Source organism: Stegodyphus dumicola, chromosome X1 (genome assembly GCF_044657685.1).
Source record: "Stegodyphus dumicola isolate Sdum_Otavi_A_Nest chromosome X1, ASM4465768v1".
NCBI lineage: Eukaryota > Metazoa > Arthropoda > Arachnida > Araneae > Eresidae > Stegodyphus > Stegodyphus dumicola.
This window is the reverse complement of record NC_140780.1, coordinates 189088425-189112275: the sequence shown is the minus strand read 5'-3', so window position 1 is coordinate 189112275 and position 23851 is coordinate 189088425. Positions and strand designations below refer to the sequence as shown.

The 23851-nt window shown below is 31.5% G+C and overlaps 1 protein-coding gene across 3 annotated transcripts in view; it reads right to left on the bottom strand.

The window, feature by feature from the left end:
* Positions 1-845: 845 nt before the first annotated feature.
* LOC118201201 (guanine nucleotide-exchange factor SEC12) overlaps positions 846-23851 on the bottom strand; it is a 142696-nt gene continuing 119690 nt past the window's right edge. For all 3 annotated transcript variants that reach the window (XM_085807127.1, XM_085807126.1, XM_085807125.1), the window contains 2 exons: positions 4284-4527; positions 846-4125 (listed from right to left, as the gene is read on the bottom strand). In XM_085807127.1, the coding sequence (XP_085663253.1) occupies positions 3880-4125; positions 4284-4527 (490 nt within the window). In that variant the 3' untranslated portion in view covers positions 846-3879. The remainder of the gene's footprint in view (positions 4126-4283; positions 4528-23851) is intronic.

Here is a 23851-nt window from a genome sequence, read left to right as displayed (position 1 = left end):
TAGTTATTTCCTTTGAAGGATTCTTTAATTGTTGGAAACTCGGCTTTGCAGGCAGGCCGAAAATATTGACACTACGGTTTTTTTGAACTCATTTCGTAACAACGACATATTACGAAAATTCGTAGCACGTGCAAAGAAAAAAAAAAAAAGAACGCGACAATCCACGCTCGCTGAGTAATTCCCTTGCTGCTGAAGCGAACGCGCAAAAAATAATCTGGCACCCACAAAGAAAAGAGTGGGAGAAACAAGTTCAGCGCATTGGATTGGCTGGTTAAGTGGAGAGTTTGGAGAAACCGCAGGTTAATGGATTCGAAGTAGTCGGTGGTTGGCGGTAAAACATGATGCAATTGGCGAAAATCGCTGAAATGGCGAAAAATTCTAAAATTTCGACAAAAATCACTAAAAGCACTTGAAAAAGAAAAAAAATCGTAAAAAATGGATTATGATCGTATAATCGTAAAGACAAACGCATTTTCGTAAGATTTACGAAAAATTCGTAAAAGTTGGCAGGTATGAATAGCCATATTTGTGTGAAACATCTAAACAGAAATGTCTATAATACACATGGAATTAATATTCAGTCATGCAAGTGAAACTTTGTCATCTTTTTCCCAACTTAGAATATAAAAATTTCTTAGCTCGGAATATTTTTTTTTTCCCCTTCAAATAGTAGGATCATTATTTTTACAAGTCTGAAAGCTTTTTAATATATTTTTTCTAACTTAAGATACGCATTTCAAATTGACAAACACTGAACCCTTACAGCTTTTTGAGAAAAATTTTTAAATTATGATACATAGCAAATAAAATCCTGCACAAGAGGAAATATTGACATGAATTCCAAATAATAATCCAACTTAACTTTAATATATTCAATTTAACTGAAGATACACATTTCAAACTGACATTACTTAGTTCTTACAGATCTTTCAAGAACATCTGATATTTAATTTTTCGCAGATATCAAAAACATTTTGCATAAATACCATACAAAACATATAATATTGACATGAACTACATATCATGGTCCAACATCGGTAACTTAAATGAACTTTTAATACATTTTAGTACGAGTTAATTTAAAAAAGACCACATTACAAAAAACAAAAAAAAAAAAAAACATTAATTAAACACTGGAGCCAAATAATTCTTAGAGTATATATAACATTTAATTTCTCCTGAAGATCATACATAATATAAATAAAATATATTCCATAAAGTAATCAACACATTTTCTTCTTTAACCAGCTGTATTCTTAGAACCACGTACTATAAATTCAGTTAGAAAAAATTCCAGTGCAAGTATTCAAACAGAAATGCTTCACAAACTTCATGTAAAATAGGAATGGAATGAACCTAACTGATAAAAACGGAAAAGCATGCAAAGGACTGTGAAAAGATGCATTCTTGGAGGACATTCTAAGGCCCTATTCAGCACATATGTTGCATTTTTCCTTTTCAGATTAAGCAAACATTTAAGAAAATACCAAATATCTATGGATAGTATTTACACTAGTTGGTAATGTAATTTATTAGAACAGTCGCAGACGTATAGGAGAGATATGCAATATCAATGAAAAAACTTCCTAACAAGCCAAAGAGCAACAATGAAATATAACATCTAAGAAGGGGGAAAAAATGTCAGATTTCCAACAAAATTAGTATCTGAGCATGGAAAACATAAACAAGAAATGAATATATTTTCTGATAATGCCTCGAATGGGACAAGTCAGGCGTGAGAACCTTAACCAGTTTCAGGAATAGGGCATGAAAAATAATGAAGTATTTTTAATCTTATTTTTTTTATCTATAATACATTTACTTATACTAAAATATTCTGTTTAAAGACTGTATTCTACACTTGGAATTTGATAAATCGGAGGGATTTCGTTTTCTGAAGATCCATGTTCAGAAATATTACAACTCAAGCAAAAAAAGGTTAAAACGATAACGAAGTATACTGCAACCAATAAAAAATGTTTTCCTTCCTAAAAACATTAACGTGAAATTTTTTCAACCTAAAATAATCTAAATGAATATTTTTGACTTTTTAAAATCAAAGTGTAACTTTTCCCTCTTACATTTTGAAATTAACATGAGTTTTCACATAAACAAACTAAAAGTGGAGATTTTTCTTCCTAAAAAAATTAAAGTGAAAATTTTTCGACCTAAAAAAATCTAAATGAATTTTTTTCAACTTTTTAAACTCAAAGTATAATTTTTCTAATAACATTTTGAAATTAACGTGAAAATTTTTCCAAATTTCTTTTAAGAGAACACTGCACTCAAGGGAATCCTATGTGGATGATTTTCTAAGTCAAAATGGCTCATACTTACGTTACATATAGGGGAAAACCATAAAAAAGTGTTCAACTGATTCATTTCATGGGATTTGTTTTGGATCATGGAAAGAATCAAACTGTGACTATTAACTTCCCCAGCTCAAAAGAATCTTTAAAAAAAGAAGCGGAAAAAGGCATTTGATAAATATGTGCTACTCATATTTAGATACCAAAATATGTTCTAATTAATGTTTTAAATGAATTTTAGTGTTTCATTTCATTTCCTTTGGAATTCTGTTTTCCCTTTTTCTTCCTTTTGGAAGCATTGGAATTAAAAGTCATCTATCACAATCAACTTCATATTAAAATTGAAAACATTTTTATGAATTTAAATATTTTACAGTTCAGAAACTATATTTTTTGTTAACAGTGTTTTTGCTTTATATCCAAATTTACATTCTTGCATTAGCAATATTCTTGCCTAAAAATGATCCTTTAAACTTAATTATCGACTATAGTTCACTTTTTTAGATCCTCCAATTTAGATGAAACATTTTTAAAATAAAAACAAACAGAAGTAAGTAATTTGGAGAAAGTTACACAACTAGCATTTACAGTTTATTAGGCTTCACAATGCACTAGATCACTGATACAAAATTAACTTTTATTTACAATCTACACTGATCACATTTTCTAGTGCACTGGCTTTGGATTGTCAGCTACACATTTCTCTTGATCAAAATGCTGTTTAAAATTTCTGAACTAAGTCTCAATAAATCCAAGGTTCTATGGATATTTTTTTATGTAAAAAAGCACACGCACCATTACTCTCAAGATCATATTATGTGACGGATTTAATTCTGCCTGTATCAGGAAATTTGTTATCCAACTACTGCCAGCATATATAAACAATTGAGTCCCAAGCATTTCTGATATGCTATTTGAGAATTATTCATGGTTTATACAGTAATCAATATGTAAATCCGATTTCTACAAGTATAATATTTTTTTGAAAAATGAAGCTAAACTGTAATGAAAATTTTAATCAAGAAATATCTATTCCAAAAGTAGCATAAGTAATATTAAAATTTAGAAAGACATGCTGAATAATAAGTTCACTCCTAACAATTGGCTAAGTAAAAATGTGTAATTTCACAGTTTAAATTGATTTAATCTCATTCTTTATTGCACAGCAAGCTTACTTTTGTACATGTAATAAATGGTTATAATAGTCCAAAACAAATGAAATATTTTTAATTACATCTTGCTATAATAGTTAGAGATTACACACTTAGACATCAAATACAAATCAATCTTTATTTTGCATTCTGTACATTAAAATGTCTAATACCAAACACAGCAAAAAAAAAAAAAAAAAAAAAAAAAAGTTCACATGCTTATATGCAGTTGCTTTAAATTCAAAATTATACAAGACACATACACAACACACATATATATCTAAATATGCTAATAGTCAGCCAAATTAAAATATATACACATGTAAAATTGAAATTAAAATATTCACATTAAAATAACATATTTCATAAAATATTTGTACATTCTGCATGGTACATATACAAAGTACATATGCTACATTTCACAAATTGAAGAAGTCCATAATTACAAAGACGAACAACAATGTCAGGATAAATAATGTAATTATAGTCAAAATACTCATTGATGCTCTTTCAGGAATGTGATGAATAATAATATGGTTATCAACAGAAATACTAATTAAAGATGCCTCATGACCACCAGTTATTCTACGAGACTCGTCACAAGAAGGCAAAAATTCCAAGCCTGTCACAAAAATGTTATGTACACGATCAACACTATATACAAGCTGAAAAACAAACAGAAATATTAAATAACACAGTTACATAATTATAAAATGTACACATATAAAACAGCATGCATTACAGCTCATTTAAATACACTAATGCAAGAGAATAAAATTAGTAGTTTTAAGTTTTCAGATAGAAAACAATAAAAGAAACATACTTGCAAATTAAAAGCTATATACATTTTTACAGATCCGTCTTGTGTTCCTAATGCAATGAAACGGCCATTATCACTTATTGCCATGACAGATAGCATATCAGTTCCTACAGCAGCAATTTTGACCAAGGAAAACTGCTTAGTATCCCACTTGCAGATATAGCACTCAGATGGTGGTCTCTTACGAACAGATGGATTTAACGTACCAAATAAAACCAACTCATTCTTGTCATCAACAATGCCAAACCTATAAATAGTAATATTAGTTATATACACATTTAAACTTGATAGAACTTAAAAATTGTGATAACTTGATTTGTAAGGAAATTTATCATGCTTCTGCTCTTTTCAAATGCAATACTTAACATGGAACCAAAATAAATTTTTAACCCCTTCACGCCGACTGTCACGTATACGTGCCAGCAACGAACACACTTATCTACTGGCCGACACGCAGGCATGCCAAAGCATTGTTGCATTCTCTACCGACTGTCACGTATTTGTGCCAGTACCTTGGAACGTTTTTCAAACTATAATTTCTGCCACAAGATGGCACTGTATGCCCATATGGTTTCAGATACATGTACATTAGACTTTCTACTCGAAATGAGAGAAGCATGACTCACATACACGTGTTTTTGATTATATAAATAAACAAACGGGGGAACTAAATGTTTCCGAATGGCGTGATTTATGACGTCTCTTTAAATCGCACTTTATTCGTATGTGGTAGTTGTTTATTGTAAGTAGAAGTTTTACATGCGCTAAAGCGTTGAGTATTTCGGTTTACAGTTCAGTTTTTAGAAAATAATTAGATCTTGTTAGACGTGAATTCTTTCTGTTTTTACCGTTTCAATGTCGAAGCGTCGAAAATGTTTAACAGAGCATGAAATAGCAGAAATGATGCAAAATATTTCAGATATTGATTCTGAAATTCTGATATTCTGATATTGATTCTGAAAGATTAACTGAAAGACATTTTCCAAAACTTTGTTAGAAAAGACTGATAAGAAAATGAGACGACGATGCTTCGTTTGTTCACATTCCCGGAAAAATCCTCCAAAACGGCAAATGAGTTATTACGAGTTCAAGGAATGTAACGTAGGACTGTGTGTAGATCCCTGTTTTAAAATTTTTCATACGAAAAGAGAATTTTAAGTAATATATTTAGTTTTCAGATGTATAATGTTAAAAGTCATAAAATGGTGAGTAATTAAACTAAAATGTGTAAAATATGCATTTAAACAAGAAATAAGGTAATTAAAGTATATACATAAAAATATCTATAAAGCATAAGCCATTTAAATACTCTATACAGCATTATTAAACAATGCGTTGATACTTCGGAAATTTCATGGATTTAGGCTTAGTAGCAAAAAAGCCCCCGGCCCTGGAGAGACGCTCGCGGAAGACACTGCCGGCCTCCGCGATAAACGCGCGTTTTCGCTACCCGGCTCGAAGGGGTTAAACTTCTAGAGCAGTTTGGTACTTTGAGCGACCAGCTTAAGATCTCGTATTTCATTAAATTCACCAGCAGCTCCAAACCAGCAAATTCCATGCAGACACACTACAGAGATATTTGACATAATTAATTTGAATCTGATGACGGCAATTCAGACCCTGTGATACAATGACAACATTCAAACTTGTCTGCCTAAGGCTTATGGTTTTTTGGACATACCAGCCTCTTATTACAAGAAAATAAGATACGGTTCACTTATTATTTATCTACAAATATAGAAAAAGGTGTAAAATGATCATGAGTTTAAAAAATAAAAAAATGGGTTCCCCCCTAGATTAATTAATTAGTATACATTAAAGGTTTTCAAAGAAATTAAACATTTTATTATATTACAAAATGCAATAAACATTTTTACACATAAATTATAATTAATAATCAGATATAAACGCTAAATTATTAATTAGTAACATAAAATCAATAAAATATCTAGGCAGCTTTCTGGCATTAGTAAATTGCAGAGTCACTTTAGTCACAAATTTACATATGCCTATATACTAAACCTCACCTACAAAGGGGACATCTTTTACGTAAACAGAGTAAATGTAACCACAGGAATGGCAATTATATCCGCAATCAATGTAACTTTTACAAAAAAGTTTATCACATTATATCTGCATTACTGCCATCTGCCCTCAGAGCTTTAGAAAGTTTTTCTACCTTTTCAAGCCACTGATTTTTTAATTTCCTACATACAATTCTAGACGTAAAAAAACATTCTTTCAATTCCAGCTGATGAAGTTCTTGCTATGCTTAAGATTTTAGTGACATCCAGTTACTTGTTTCTCATGCATTTTCCCATGGGAGCTACTGATTTTCACCATTAAGATGTGGGAGAAGAGCCAGCGGCTGGGCAGAAAAGTTCCTGAACACTTTTAGTTCAGTCGAGGTTTGAATCCCAGGGATTGGGCTGGCTGCATGGCTGCTTTTGTGGTTTTCCCTATGTACAAGCTAGTTTGCCTTACAAAATCATCAATGAAGGCATCCCTTCCCTTATGCAGATAGCCCTCGAGTGGTCTGCCATAATTAAATGAGCAAAACCAAACGTGGCCACTGAATTGACTACTTCATTAAAAAAATTTTAAACAATTTTAATTTAAATAGCTTTCACTTTTTTATATTCATTGATTAAAAATTGCTTCAAAAACATTAGATTACATTTTAATACTTTCCACTGTTTAACAAAAAAGGGGGACACTATCTGATTTTATCAATGAATTTAAAAACTGCTTATTGTAATTATGGTTTAAATTACTGGTTTTAATTATCCAACGAAAATCACTGGCACCCTAATAAAAAAAAAAGGTGAACCAATTTATTTGCTTTATCAATGTGAAAAATTGGGAGGTGCAAAATAACTTAATTAAGGAAATCAAGAAAAGACTGGGGGGGATTCCTACCTAGGAGGGAATTTCACAGTTCGGGGGGAATGCAGTCAGTTCGGGTAAAAATCAAATATATACAAAAGTTGAAAATTCTGTCCCGATGGCTAATGATCTAGTATCAGGTACTAAAGTTTATGCAACCAACTTGTGTATTCAGTGGCAAAATACATTATTCTCAAGATTGTTTTAAAGGCCAAAAAATGCTTTTGAGGAAAAAAAGGATATTTTAAGGAAAAACAAAGCTTGCCTTGTATGTTTGAGAACTGGCACCTTTTAAAAAATTACTAGGATAATATTCAATGCATAATTTGTGAAAAGAAACACTATGACTATATTATGTCCTGAACTGTCTAATGTTAATAAAAAGATTATTTCAGAGGATCCCTATGTAGATGAAAATGTAACCTTTTCAAACAGAACAAACAGAAGCTCTTTTACAAACCCTGTATCCACTGAAGCAAATAAGAACAGAAGGACTGCAAGAGCTTTATGTGACACAGGATCACAGCAGTCATATATTCTTAAATCTACTATGAACTAAATGAAGGTGACTGAACAATGAAATCAAAATTTAACACATGTTGTGTTCGCTGATTTTAGCTCTAGACAGCAACAAAAATGCAATACAGAATCAACTATTCATTTAAAGAAAAATTACTAGTTAAATGCAAGGGCTTGACAAGCAAATTATTTACAGGTACATTAGTAGTATTCAAGACAAAACTTCGATGGTTGAATTACAAGATAAACGCAGTCCGTCTTACTGAAGTAGGAAAAGAATCGTTATCTATAGAACTTTTGACTGCAGCTGACTGCACTGGGAACGTTTTCGACTTGTCATATCATCCTGTTGCAGTTAGTTTGCACCATTAGTACATCTTCATGTACCATTAGTTCAAATTCCTGTACCATTAGTTTCAAATTACTGCACTCAATATCAGATTTATGTCTGATCCTAGATGGACATGGAAGTGATATTTTTATGCATTGTACTAGTATGATCTATTAAAAAAATTTTAAACAATTTTACTTTAAATAGCTTTTACTTTTTTATATTCATTGATTAAAAATTGCTCCAAAAACATTAGATTACATTTTAATACTTTCCACTGTTTAACAAAAAAGGGGGACACTATCTGATTTTATCAATGAATTTAAAAAGTGCTTACTGTAATTATGGTTTAAATTACTGGTTTTAATTATCCAACTAAAATCACTGGCACCCTAATAAAAAAAAGGTGAACCAATTTATTTGCTTTATCAATGTGAAAAATTGGGAGGTGCAAAATAACTTAATTAAGGAAATCAAGAAAAGACTGGGGGGGATTCCTACCTAGGAGGGAATTTCATAGTTCGGGTAAAAATCAAATATATACAAAAGTTGAAAATTCTGTCCCGATGGCTAATGATCTAGTATCAGGTACTAAAGTTTATGCAACCAACTTGTGTATTCAGTGGCAAAATACATTATTCTCAAGATTGTTTTAAAGGCCAAAAAATGCTTTTGAGGAAAAAAAGGATATTTTAAGGAAAAACAAAGCTTGCCTTGTATGTTTGAGAACTGGCACCTTTTAAAAAATTACTAGGATAATAATCAATGCATAATTTGTGAAAAGAAACACTATGACTATATTATGTCCTGAACTGTCTAATGTTAATAAAAAGATTATTTCAGAGGTTCCCTATGTTGATGAAAATGTAACCTTTTCAAACAGAACAAACAGAAGCTCTTTTACAAACTCTGTATCCACTGAAGCAAATAAGAACAGAAGGACTGCAAGAGCTTTATGTGACACAGGATCACAGCAGTCATATATTCTTAAATCTACTATGAACTAAATGAAGGTGACTGAACAATGAAATCAAAATTTAACACATGTTGTGTTTGCTGATATTAGCTCTAGACAGCAACAAAAATGCAATACAGAATCAACTATTCATTTAAAGAAAAATTACTAGTTAAATGCAAGGGCTTGACAAGCAAATTATTTACAGATACATTAGTAGTATTCAAGACAAAACTTCGATGGTTGAATTACAAGATAAACGCAATCCGTCTTACTGAAGTAGGAAAAGAATCGTTATCTATACAAATTTTGACTGCAGCTGACTGCACTGGGAACGTTTTCCACTTGTCATATCATCCTGTTGCAGTTAGTTTGCACCATTAATACATCTTCATGTACCATTAGTTCAAATTCATGTACCATTAGTTTCAAATTACTGCACTCAATATCAGATATATGTCTGATCCTAGATGGACATGGAAGTGATATTTTTATGCATTGTACTAGTATGATCTATTAAAAAAATTTTAAACAATTTTACTTTAAATAGCTTTTACTTTTTTATACACATTGATTAAAAATTGCTTCAAAAACATTAGATTACATTTTAATACTTTCCACTGTTTAACCCGTTCGTGACCAAGGGCGCGTGGACGCGACGCAGCGATTCCACTCTTATCAGCCCAGCGTCGCTTCCACGCGAAGAGCTCCAATTGATATGGAGAGACCAGCGTCGCGTATGCGTAATCGGAACGTTTTATTTGAATTTTTAAATGCTACTAGATGGCGTTAAATGGCAACGGTTTTCACAACGGTCGACTCATATGGTATTTGACCTTCATGAACGGGCATTGGTTTCTGTTCTATGCTTCTGTATTTGATATATTTATTGATGTAAACAAAGTGAGAATCACGGCTCTTTAAAGGGCTGGGATTTATTGCTCACTATGTTTATATTTTGACAGATTGTGGAAATTCATGGAACGTTTATTAGTTGAAATGTTGGAGTAGAATTGCGTTTGTCTTCTGAGGTTTGACAGAGTGAGATTTCGAAATAGATGAGTTAATCAAATAGTGAAATGGAAGAAAGAATTTCTTCTAGTTAATATAAACAAACTGGGAAACACGGGTGTTTGAAAGGGCACGTGTGAGTTCAAGTGACTTGTTTATTGCTTTGTTTTTTTCATTAGGAGAATATGGGGGAGTACATTCAGCGGATTAGCGGGATGAGTAATATTAGCCATATTATGAGTGCAAAATATGCAATGTTGGACTCTGTGTGGATCCTTGTTTTGAACTATATCACACACAGCAGAATTTTTAAATTTCGATTTTATTCAGAATATATTATTATTCTTAATTTCCTCTTTTTTTATTTTGTGTTTGTAATATTTGCAGCTTTGTTTTATTGTGTATAGTATTTGTTTTCATGTGCATAGTAATAATTTTAGTTTTTTGCATATTTCATTCATTTGTATTAAAGTTATATTTTTTATTTTAATACATATTAAATAGAAGTATAGTATATATATAATTTATAAATTTGGAGTCTTTTTATTAAAATGCTGATTTTATACGAATTTTTTTGCAAACTTAGGCTTAACTGCTTAAAATGCGCGTGCCGGTAGTGACGCTCCGTTTCAGAGCGTTCGGTCCCGTGACTGAGTTTCATTTCCGGCGCGCTGGTCCTCAAGGGGTTAACAAAAAAGGGGGAAACTATCTGATTTTATCAATGAATTTAAAATGTGCTTATTGTAATTATGGTTTAAATTACTGGTTTTAATTATCCAACTAAAATTACCCTAATAAAAAAAATGGCACCCTAATAAAAAAAAAAGGTGAACCAATTTATTTGCTTTATCAATGTGAAAAATTGGGAGGTGCAAAATAACTTAATTAAGGAAATCAAGAAAAGACTGGGAGGATTCCTACCTAGGAGGGAATTTCATAGTTCGGGGGGGGGGAATGCAGTCAGTTCGGGTAAAAATCAAATATATACAAAAGTTGAAAATTCTGTCCCGATGGCTAATGATCTAGTATCAGGTACTAAAGTTTATGCAACCAACTTGTGTATTCAGTGGCAAAATACATTATTCTCAAGATTGTTTTAAAGGCCAAAAAATGCTTTTGAGGAAAAAAAGGATATTTTAAGGAAAAACAAAGCTTGCCTTGTATGTTTGGAGAACTGGCACCTTTTAAAAATTACTAGGATAATATTCAATGCATAATTTGTGAAAAGAAACACTATGACTATATTATGTCCTGAACTGTCTAATGTTAATAAAAAGGTTATTTCAGAGGTTCCCTATGTTGATGAAAATGTAACCTTTTCAAACAGAACAAACAGAAGCTCTTTTACAAACTCTGTATCCACTGAAGCAAATAAGAACAGAAGGACTGCAAGAGCTTTATGTGACACAGGATCACAGCTGTCATATATTCTTAAATCTACTATGAACTAAATGACGGTGACTGAACAATGAAATCAAAATTTAACACGTTGTGTTTGCTGACAATAGCTCTAGACAGCAACAAAAATGCAATACAGAATCAACTATTCATTTAAAGAAAAATTACTAGTTAAATGCAAGGGCTTGACAAGCAAATTATTTACAGGTACATTAGTAGTATTCAAGACAAAACTTCGATGGTTGAATTGCAAGATAAACGCAATCAGTCTTACTGAAGTAGGAAAAGAATCGTTATCTATAGAACTTTTGACTGCAGCTGACTGCACTGGGAACGTTTTCCACTTGTCATATCATCCTGTTGCAGTTAGTTTGCAAGATTACTACATCTTCATGTACCGTTAGTTCAAATTCATGTACCATTAGTTTCAAATTACTGCACTCAATATCAGATTTATGTCTGATCCTAGATGGACATGGAATTGATATTTTTATGCATTGTACTAGTATGATCTATTAAAAAAATTTTTAAACAATTTTACTTTAAATAGCTTTTACTTTTTATATTCATTGATTAAAAATTGCTTCAAAAACATTAGATTACATTTTATTACTTTCCACTGTTTAACAAAAAAGGGGGACACTATGATTTTATCAATGAATTTAAAAAGTGCTTATTGTAATTATGGTTTAAATTACTGGTTTTAATTATCCAACTAAAATCACTGGCACCCTAATAAAAAAAAAGGTGAACCAATTTATATGCTTTATCAATGTGAAAAATTGGGAGGTGCAAAATGACTTAATTAAGGAAATCAAGAAAAGACTGGGGGGGATTCCTACCTAGGAGGGAATTTCATAGTTCGAAAGGAATGCAGTCAGTTCGGGTAAAAATCAAATATATACAAAAGTTGAAAATTCTGTCCCGATGGCTAATGGTCTAGTATCAGGTACTAAAGTTTATGCAACCAACTTGTGTATTCAGTGGCAAAATACATTATTCTCAAGATTGTTTTAAAGGCCAAAAAATGCTTTTGAGGAAAAAAAGGATATTTTAAGGAAAAACAAAGCTTGCCTTGTATGTTTGAGAACTGGCACCTTTTAAAAATTACTAGGATAATATTCAATGCATAATTTGTGAAAAGAAACACTATGACTATATTATGTCCTGAACTGTCTAATGTTAATAAAAAGATTATTTCAGAGGTTCCCTATGTTGATGAAAATGTAACCTTCTAAAACAAAACAAACAGAAGCTCTTTTACAAACTCTGTATCCACTGAAGCAAATAAGAACAGAAGGACTGCAAGAGCTTTATGTGACACAGGATCACAGCTGTCATATATTCTTAAATCTACTATGAACTAAATGAAGGTGACTGAACAATGAAATCTCGCTGATATTAGCTCTAGACAGCAACAAATATGCAATACAGAATCAACTATTCATTTAAAGAAAAATTACTAGTTAAATGCAAGGGCTTGACAAGCAAATTATTTACAGGTACATTAGTAGTATTCAGACAAAACTTCGATGGTTGAATTACAAGATAAACGCAGTCCGTGTTACTGAAGTAGGAAAAGAATCGTTATCTATAGAACTTTTGACTGCAGCTGACTGCACTGGGAACGTTTTCCACTTGTCATATCATCCTGTTGCAATTAGTTTGCACCATTAGTACATCTTCATGTACCATTAGTTTCAAATTACTGCACTCAATATCAGATTTATGTCTGATCCTAGATGGACATGGAAGTGATATTTTTATGCATTGTACTAGTATGATCTATTAAAAAAATTTTAAACAATTTTACTTTAAATAGCTTTTACTTTTTTATATTCATTGATTAAAAATTGCTTCAAAAACATTAGATTACATTTTAATACTTTCAACTGTTTAACAAAAAAGAGGGACACTATCTGATTTTATCAATGAATTTAAAAAGTGCTTATTGTAATTATGGTTTAAATTACTGGTTTTAATTATCCAACTAAAATCACTGGCACCCTAATAAAAAAAAAGGTGAACCAATTTATTTGCTTTATCAATGTGAAAAATTGGGAGGTGCAAAATAACTTAATTAAGGAAATCAAGAAAAGACTGGGGGGGATTCCTACCTAGGAGCGAATTTCACAGTTCGGGTAAAAATCAAATATATACAAAAGTTGAAAATTCTGTCCCGATGGCTAATGATCTAGTATCAGGTACTAAAGTTTATGCAACCAACTTGTATATTCAGTGGCAAAATACATTATTCTCAAGATTGTTTTAAAGGCCAAAAAATGCTTTTGAGGAAAAAAAGGATATTTTAAGGAAAAACAAAGCTTACCTTGTATGTTTGAGAACTGGCACCTTTTAAAAAATTACTAGGATAATATTCAATGCATAATTTGTGAAAAGAAACACTATGACTATATTATGTCCTGAACTGTCTAATGTTAAAAAAAAGATTATTTCAGAGGTTCCCTATGTTGATGAAAATGTAACCTTTTCAAACAGAACAAACAGAAGCTCTTTTACAAACTCTGTATCCACTGAAGCAAATAAGAACAGAAGGACTGCAAGAGCTTTATGTGACACAGGATCACAGCAGTCATATATTCTTAAATCTACTACGAACTAAATGAAGGTGACTGAACAATGAAATCAAAATTTAACACATGTTGTGTTTGTTGATATTAGCTCTAGACAGCAACAAAAATGCAATACAGAATCAACTATTCATTTAAAGAAAAATTACTAGTTAAATGCAAGGGCTTGACAAGCAAATTATTTACAGATACATTAGTAGTATTCAAGACAAAACTTCGATGGTTGAATTACAAGATAAACGCAATCCGTGTTACTGAAGTAGGAAAAGAATCGTTATCTATAGAACTTTTGACTGCAGCTGACTGCACTGGGAACGTTTTCCACTTGTCATATCATCTTGTTGCAATTAGTTTGCACCATTAGTACATCTTCATGTACCATTAGTTTCAAATTACTGCACTCAATATCAGATTTATGTCTGATCTTAGATGGACATGGAAGTGATATTTTTATGCATTGTACTAGTATGATCTATTAAAAAAAATTTTAAACAATTTTACTTTAAATAGCTTTTACTTTTTATATTCATTGATTAAAAATTGCTTCAAAAACATTAGATTACATTTTAATACTTTCCACTGTTTAACAAAAAAGGGGGACACTATGATTTTATCAATGAATTTAAAAAGTGCTTATTGTAATTATGGTTTAAATTACTGGTTTTAATTATCCAACTAAAATCACTGGCACCCTAATAAAAAAAAAAGGTGAACCAATTTATTTGCTTTATCAATGTGAAAAATTGGGAGGTGCAAAATAACAATTAAGGAAATCAAGAAAAGACTGGGGGAGATTCCTACCTAGGAGGGAATTTCACAGTTCGGGGGGAATGCAGTCAGTTCGGGTAAAAATCAAATATATACAAAAGTTGAAAATTCTGTCCCGATGGCTAATGATCTAGTATCAGGTACTAAAGTTTATGCAACCAACTTGTGTATTCAGTGGCAAAATACATTATTCTCAAGATTGTTTTAAAGGCCAAAAAATGCTTTTGAGGAAAAAAAAGGATATTTTAAGGAAAAACAAAGCTTGCCTTGTATGTTTGAGAACTGGCACCTTTTAAAAAATTACTAGGATAATATTCAATGCATAATTTGTGAAAAGAAACACTGTGACTATATTATGTCCTGAACTGTCTAATGTTAATAAAAAGATTATTTCAGAGGTTCCCTATGTTGATGAAAATGTAACCTTTTCAAACAGAACAAACAGAAGCTCTTTTACAAACTCTGTATCCACTGAAGCAAATAAGAACAGAAGGACTGCAAGAGCTTTATGTGACACAGGATCACAACAGTCATATATTCTTAAATCTACTATGAACTAAATGAAGGTGACTGAACAATGAAATCTCGCTGATATTAGCTCTAGACAGCAACAAATATGCAATACAGAATCAACTATTCATTTAAAGAAAAATTACTAGTTAAATGCAAGGGCTTGACAAGCAAATTATTTACAGGTACATTAGTAGTATTCAAGACAAAACTTCGATGGTTGAATTACAAGATAAACGCAATCCGTGTTACTGAAGTAGGAAAAGAATCGTTATCTATAGAACTTTTGACTGCAGCTGACTGCACTGGGAACGTTTTCCACTTGTCATATCATCCTGTTGCAATTAGTTTGCACCATTAGTACATCTTCATGTACCATTAGTTTCAAATTACTGCACTCAATATCAGATTTATGTCTGATCCTAGATGGACATGGAAGTGATATTTTTATGCATTGTACTAGTATGATCTATTAAAAAAATTTTTAAACAATTTTACTTTAAATAGCTTTTACTTTTTATATTCATTGATTAAAAATTGCTTCAAAAACATTAGATTACATTTTAATACTTCCCACTGTTTAACAAAAAAGGGGGACACTATGATTTTATCAATGAATTTAAAAAGTGCTTATTGTAATTATGGTTTAAATTACTGGTTTTAATTATCCAACTAAAATCACTGGCACCCTAATAAAAAAAAAAGGTGAACCAATTTATTTGCTTTATCAATGTGAAAAATTGGGAGGTGCAAAATAACAATTAAGGAAATCAAGAAAAGACTGGGGGGGATTCCTACCTAGGAGGGAATTTCACAGTTCGGGGAGGATGCAGTCAGTTCGGGTAAAAATCAAATATATACAAAAGTTGAAAATTCTGTCCCGATGGCTAATGATCTAGTATCAGGTACTAAAGTTTATGCAACCAACTTGTGTATTCAGTGGCAAAATACATTATTCTCAAGATTGTTTTAAAGGCCAAAAAATGCTTTTGAGGAAAAAAAAGGATATTTTAAGGAAAAACAAAGCTTGCCTTGTATGTTTGAGAACTGGCACCTTTTAAAAAATTACTAGGATAATATTCAATGCATAATTTGTGAAAAGAAACACTGTGACTATATTATGTCCTGAACTGTCTAATGTTAATAAAAAGATTATTTCAGAGGTTCCCTATGTTGATGAAAATGTAACCTTTTCAAACAGAACAAACAGAAGCTCTTTTACAAACTCTGTATCCACTGAAGCAAATAAGAACAGAAGGACTGCAAGAGCTTTATGTGACACAGGATCACAGCTGTCATATATTCTTAAATCTACTATGAACTAAATGAAGGTGACTGAACAATGAAATCTCGCTGATATTAGCTCTAGACAGCAACAAATATGCAATACAGAATCAACTATTCATTTAAAGAAAAATTACTAGTTAAATGCAAGGGCTTGACAAGCAAATTATTTACAGGTACATTAGTAGTATTCAGACAAAACTTCGATGGTTGAATTACAAGATAAACGCAGTCCGTGTTACTGAAGTAGGAAAAGAATCGTTATCTATAGAACTTTTGACTGCAGCTGACTGCACTGGGAACGTTTTCCACTTGTCATATCATCCTGTTGCAATTAGTTTGCACCATTAGTACATCTTCATGTACCATTAGTTTCAAATTACTGCACTCAATATCAGATTTATGTCTGATCCTAGATGGACATGGAAGTGATATTTTTATGCATTGTACTAGTATGATCTATTAAAAAAATTTTAAACAATTTTACTTTAAATAGCTTTTACTTTTTTATATTCATTGATTAAAAATTGCTTCAAAAACATTAGATTACATTTTAATACTTTCAACTGTTTAACAAAAAAGAGGGACACTATCTGATTTTATCAATGAATTTAAAAAGTGCTTATTGTAATTATGGTTTAAATTACTGGTTTTAATTATCCAACTAAAATCACTGGCACCCTAATAAAAAAAAAGGTGAACCAATTTATTTGCTTTATCAATGTGAAAAATTGGGAGGTGCAAAATAACTTAATTAAGGAAATCAAGAAAAGACTGGGGGGGATTCCTACCTAGGAGCGAATTTCACAGTTCGGGTAAAAATCAAATATATACAAAAGTTGAAAATTCTGTCCCGATGGCTAATGATCTAGTATCAGGTACTAAAGTTTATGCAACCAACTTGTATATTCAGTGGCAAAATACATTATTCTCAAGATTGTTTTAAAGGCCAAAAAATGCTTTTGAGGAAAAAAAGGATATTTTAAGGAAAAACAAAGCTTACCTTGTATGTTTGAGAACTGGCACCTTTTAAAAAATTACTAGGATAATATTCAATGCATAATTTGTGAAAAGAAACACTATGACTATATTATGTCCTGAACTGTCTAATGTTAAAAAAAAGATTATTTCAGAGGTTCCCTATGTTGATGAAAATGTAACCTTTTCAAACAGAACAAACAGAAGCTCTTTTACAAACTCTGTATCCACTGAAGCAAATAAGAACAGAAGGACTGCAAGAGCTTTATGTGACACAGGATCACAGCAGTCATATATTCTTAAATCTACTACGAACTAAATGAAGGTGACTGAACAATGAAATCAAAATTTAACACATGTTGTGTTTGTTGATATTAGCTCTAGACAGCAACAAAAATGCAATACAGAATCAACTATTCATTTAAAGAAAAATTACTAGTTAAATGCAAGGGCTTGACAAGCAAATTATTTACAGATACATTAGTAGTATTCAAGACAAAACTTCGATGGTTCAATTACAAGATAAACGCAATCAGTCTTACTGAAGTAGGAAAAGAATCGTTATCTATAGAAGTTTTGACTGCAACTGACTGCACTGGGAACGTTTTCCACTTGTCATATCATCCTGTAGCAGTTAGTTTGCACCATTAATACATCTTCATGTACCATTAGTTCAAATTCATGTACCATTAGTTTCAAATTAGTGCACTCAATATCAGATTTATGTCTGATCCTAGATGGACATGGAATTGATATTTTTATGCATTGTACTAGTATGATCTATTAAAAAAATTTTTAAACAATTTTACTTTAAATAGCTTTTACTTTTTTATATTCATTGATTAAAAATTGCTTCAAAAACATTAGATTACATTTTAATACTTTCCACTGTTTAACAAAAAAGGGGGACACTATCTGATTTTATCAATGAATTTAAAAAGTGCTTATTGTAATTATGGTTGAAATTACTGGTTTTAATTATCCAACTAAAATCACTGGCACCCTAATAAAAAAAAAGGTGAACCAATTTATTTGCTTTATCAATGTGAACAATTGGGAGGTGCAAAATAACTTAAGGAAATCAAGAAAAGACTGGGGGGGATTCCTACCTAGGAGGGAATTTCACAGTTCGGGGGGAATGCAGTCAGTTCGGATAAAAATCAAATATATACAAAAGTTGAAAATTCTGTCCCGATGGCTAATGATCTAGTATCAGGTACTAAAGTTTATGCAACCAACTTGTGTATTCAGTGGCAAAATACATTATTCTCGAGATTGTTTTAAAGGCCAAAAAATGCTTTTGAGGAAAAAAAAGGATATTTTAAGGAAAAACAAAGCTTGCCTTGTATGTTTGAGAACTGGCACCTTTTAAAAAATTACTAGGATAATATTCAATGCATAATTTGTGAAAAGAAACACTGTGACTATATTATGTCCTGAACTGTCTAATGTTAATAAAAAGATTATTTCAGAGGTTCCCTATGTAGATGAAAATGTAACCTTTTCAAACAAAACAAACAGAAGCTCTTTTACAAACTCTGTATCCACTGAAGCAAATAAGAACAGAAGGACTGCAAGAGCTTTATGTGACACAGGATCACAGCTGTCATATATTCTTAAATCTACTATGAACTAAATGAAGGTGACTGAACAATGAAATCAAAATTTAACACGTTGTGTTTGCTGACATTAGCTCTAGACAGCAACAAAAATGCAATACAGAATCAACTATTCATTTAAAGAAAAATTACTAGTTAAATGCAAGGGCTTGACAAGCAAATTATTTACAGGTACATTAGTAGTATTCAAGACAAAACTTCGATGGTTGAATTACAAGATAAACGCAATCAGTCTTACTGAAGTAGGAAAAGAATCGTTATCTATAGAAGTTTTGACTGCAACTGACTGCACTGGGAACGTTTTCCACTTGTCATATCATCCTGTTGCAGTTAGTTTGCACCATTAATACATCTTCATGTACCATTAGTTCAAATTCATGTACCATTAGTTTCAAATTAGTGCACTCAATATCAGATTTATGTCTGATCCTAGATGGACATGGAATTGATATTTTTATGCATTGTACTAGTATGATCTATTAAAAAAATTTTTAAACAATTTTACTTTAAATAGCTTTTACTTTTTTATATTCATTGATTAAAAATTGCTTCAAAAACATTAGATTACATTTTAATACTTTCCACTGTTTAACAAAAAAGGGGGACACTATGATTTTATCAATGAATTTAAAAAGTGCTTATTGTAATTATGGTTTAAATTACTGGCTTTAATTATCCAACTAAAATCACTGGCACCCTAATAAAAAAAAAGGTGAACCAATTTATTTGCTTTATCAATGTGAACAATTGGGAGGTGCAAAATAACTTAATTAAGGAAATCAAGAAAAGACTGGGGGGGATTCCTACCTAGGAGGGAATTTCACAGTTCGGGTGGAATGCAGTCAGTTCGGGTAAAAATCAAATATGTACAAAAGTTGAAAATTCTGTCCCGATGGCTAATGATCTAGTATCAGGTACTAAAGTTTATGCAACCAACTTGTGTATTCAGTGGCAAAATACATTATTCTCAAGATTGTTTTAAAGGCCAAAAAATGCTTTTGAGGAAAAAAAGGATATTTTAAGGAAAAACAAAGCTTGCCTTGTATGTTTGAGATCTGGCACCTTTTAAAAATTACTAGGATAATATTCAATGCATAATTTGTGAAAAGAAACACTATGACTATATTATGTCCTGAACTGTCTAATGTTAATAAAAAGATAATTTCAGAGGTTCCCTATGTTGATGAAAATGTAACCTTTTCAAACAAAACAAACAGAAGCTCTTTTACAAACTCTGTATCCACTGAAGCAAATAAGAACAGAAGGACTGCAAGAGCTTTATGTGACACAGGATCACAGCAGTTATATATTCTTAAATCTACTATGAACTAAATGAAGGTGACTGAACAATGAAATCAAAATTTAACACGTTGTGTTTGCTGACATTAGCTCTAGACAGCAACAAAAATGCAATACAGAATCAACTATTCATTTAAAGAAAAATTACTAGTTAAATGCAAGGGCTTGACAAGCAAATTATTTACAGGTACATTAGTAGTATTCAAGACAAAACTTCGATGGTTGAATTACAAGATAAACGCAATCAGTCTTACTGAAGTAGGAAAAGAATCGTTATCTATAGAACTTTTGACTGCAGCTGACTGCACTGGGAACGTTTTCCACTTGTCATATCATCCTGTTGCAGTTAGTTTGCACCATTAATACATCTTCATGTACCATTAGTTCAAATTCATGTACCATTAGTTTCAAATTACTGCACTCAATATCAGATTTATGTCTGATCCTAGATGGACATGGAATTGATATTTTTATGCATTGTACTAGTATGATCTATTAAAAAAATTTTAAACAATTTTACTTTAAATAGCTTTTACTTTTTTATACTCATTGATTAAAAATTGCTTCAAAAACATTAGATTACATTTTAATACTTTCCACTGTTTAACCCGTTCGTGACCAAGGTCGCGTGGACGTGACGCAGCGATTCCACTCTTATCAGCCCAGCGTCGCTTCCACGCGAAGAGCTCCAATTGATATGGAGAGACCAGCGTCGCGTATGCGTAATCGGAACGTTTTATTTGAATTTTTAAATGCTACTAGATGGCGTTAAACGGCAACGGTTTTCACAACGGTCGACTCATATGGTATTTGACCTTCATGAACCGGCATTGGTTTCTGTTCTATGCTTCTGTATTTGATATATTTATTGATGTAAACAAAGTGAGAATCACGGCTCTTTAAAGGGCTGGGATTTATTGCTCACTGTGTTTATATTTTGACAGATTGTGGAAATTTATGGAACGTTTATTAGTTGAAATGTTGGAGTAGAATTGCGTTTGTCTTCTGAGGTTTGACAGAGTGAGATTTCAAAATAGATGAATTAATCAAATAGTGAAATGGAAGAAAGAATTTCTTCTAGTTAATATAAACAAACTGGGAAACACGGGTGTTTGAAAGGGCACGTGTGAGTTCAAGTGACTTGTTTATTGCTTTGTTTTTTTCATTAGGAGAATATGGGGGAGTACATTCAGCGGATTAGCGGGATGAGTAATATTAGCCATATTATGAGTGCAAAATATGCAATGTTGGACTCTGTGTGGATCCTTGTTTTGAACTATATCACACACAGCAGAATTTTTAAATTTCGATTTTATTCAGAATATATTATTATTCTTAATTTCCTCTTTTTTTATTTTGTGTTTGTAATATTTGCAGCTTTGTTTTATTGTGTATAGTATTTGTTTTCATGTGCATAGTAATAATTTTAGTTTTTTGCATATTTCATTCATTTGTATTAACGTTATATTTTTTATTTTAATACATATTAAATAGAAGTATAGTATATATATAATTTATAAATTTGGAGTCTTTTTATTAAAATGCTGATTTTATACGAATTTTTTTGCAAACTTAGGCTTAACTGCTTAAAATGCGCGTGCCGGTAGTGACGCTCCGTTTCAGAGCGTTCGGTCCCGTGACTGAGTTTTATTTCCGGCGCGCTGGTCCTCAAGGGGTTAACAAAAAAAGGGGGACACTATCTGATTTTATCAATGAATTTAAAATGTGCTTATTGTAATTATGGTTTAAATTACTGGTTTTAATTATCCAACTAAAATTACCCTAATAAAAAAAAATGGCACCCTAATAAAAAAAAAAAAGGTGAACCAATTTATTTGCTTTATCAATGTGAAAAATTGGGAGGTGCAAAATAACTTAATTAAGGAAATCAAGAAAAGACTGGGGGGAGGGATTCCTACCTAGGAGGGAATTTCATAGTTCGGGGGGAATGCAGTCAGTTCGGGTAAAAATCAAATATATACAAAAGTTGAAAATTCTGTCCCGATGGCTAATGATCTAGTATCAGGTACTAAAGTTTATGCAACCAACTTGTGTATTCAGTAGCAAAATACATTATTCTCAAGATTGTTTTAAAGGCCAAAAAATGCTTTTGAGGAAAAAAAGGATATTTTAAGGAAAACAAAGCTTGTCTTGTATGTTTGAGAACTGGCACCTTTTAAAAAATTACTAGGATAATAATCAATGCATAATTTGTGAAAAGAAACACTATGACTATATTATGTCCTGAACTGTCTAATGTTAATAAAAAGATTATTTCAGAGGATCCCTATGTAGATGAAAATGTAACCTTTTCAAACAGAACAAACAGAAGCTCTTTTACAAACCCTGTATCCACTGAAGCAAATAAGAACAGAAGGACTGCAAGAGCTTTATGTGACACAGGATCACAGCAGTCATATATTCTTAAATCTACTATGAACTAAATGAAGATGACTGAACAATGAAATCTCGCTGATATTAGCTCTAGACAGCAACAAAAATGCAATACAGAATCAACTATTCATTTAAAGAAAAATTACTAGTTAAATGCAAGGGCTTGACAAGCAAATTATTTACAGGTACATTAGTAGCATTCAAGACAAAACTTCGATGGTTGAATTACAAGATAAACGCAATCCGTCTTACTGAAGTAGGAAAAGAATCGTTATCTATAGAAGTTTTGACTGCAGCTGACTGCACTGGGAACGTTTTCCACTTGTCATATCATCCTGTTGCAGTTAGTTTGCACCATTAATACATCTTCATGTACCATTAGTTCAAATTTATGTACCATTAGTTTCAAATTACTGCACTCAATATCAGATTTATGTCTGATCCTAGATGGACATGGAAGTGATATTTTTATGCATTGTACTAGTATGATCTATTAAAAAAAATTTTAAACAATTTTACTTTAAATAGCTTTTACTTTTTTATATTCATTGATTAAAAATTGCTCGAAAAACATTAGATTACATTTTAATACTTTCCACTGTTTAACAAAAAAGGGGGACACTATCTGATTTTATCAATGAATTTAAAAAGTGCTTATTGTAATTATGGTTGAAATTACTGGTTTTAATTATCCAACTAAAATCACTGGCACCCTAATAAAAAAAAAGGTGAACCAATTTATTTGCTTTATCAATGTGAACAATTGGGAGGTGCAAAATAACTTAAGGAAATCAAGAAAAGACTGGGGGGGATTCCTACCTAGGAGGGAATTTCACAGTTCGGGGGGAATGCAGTCAGTTCGGATAAAAATCAAATATATACAAAAGTTGAAAATTCTGTCCCGATGGCTAATGATCTAGTATCAGGTACTAAAGTTTATGCAACCAACTTGTGTATTCAGTGGCAAAATACATTATTCTCGAGATTGTTTTAAAGGCCAAAAAATGCTTTTGAGGAAAAAAAAGGAT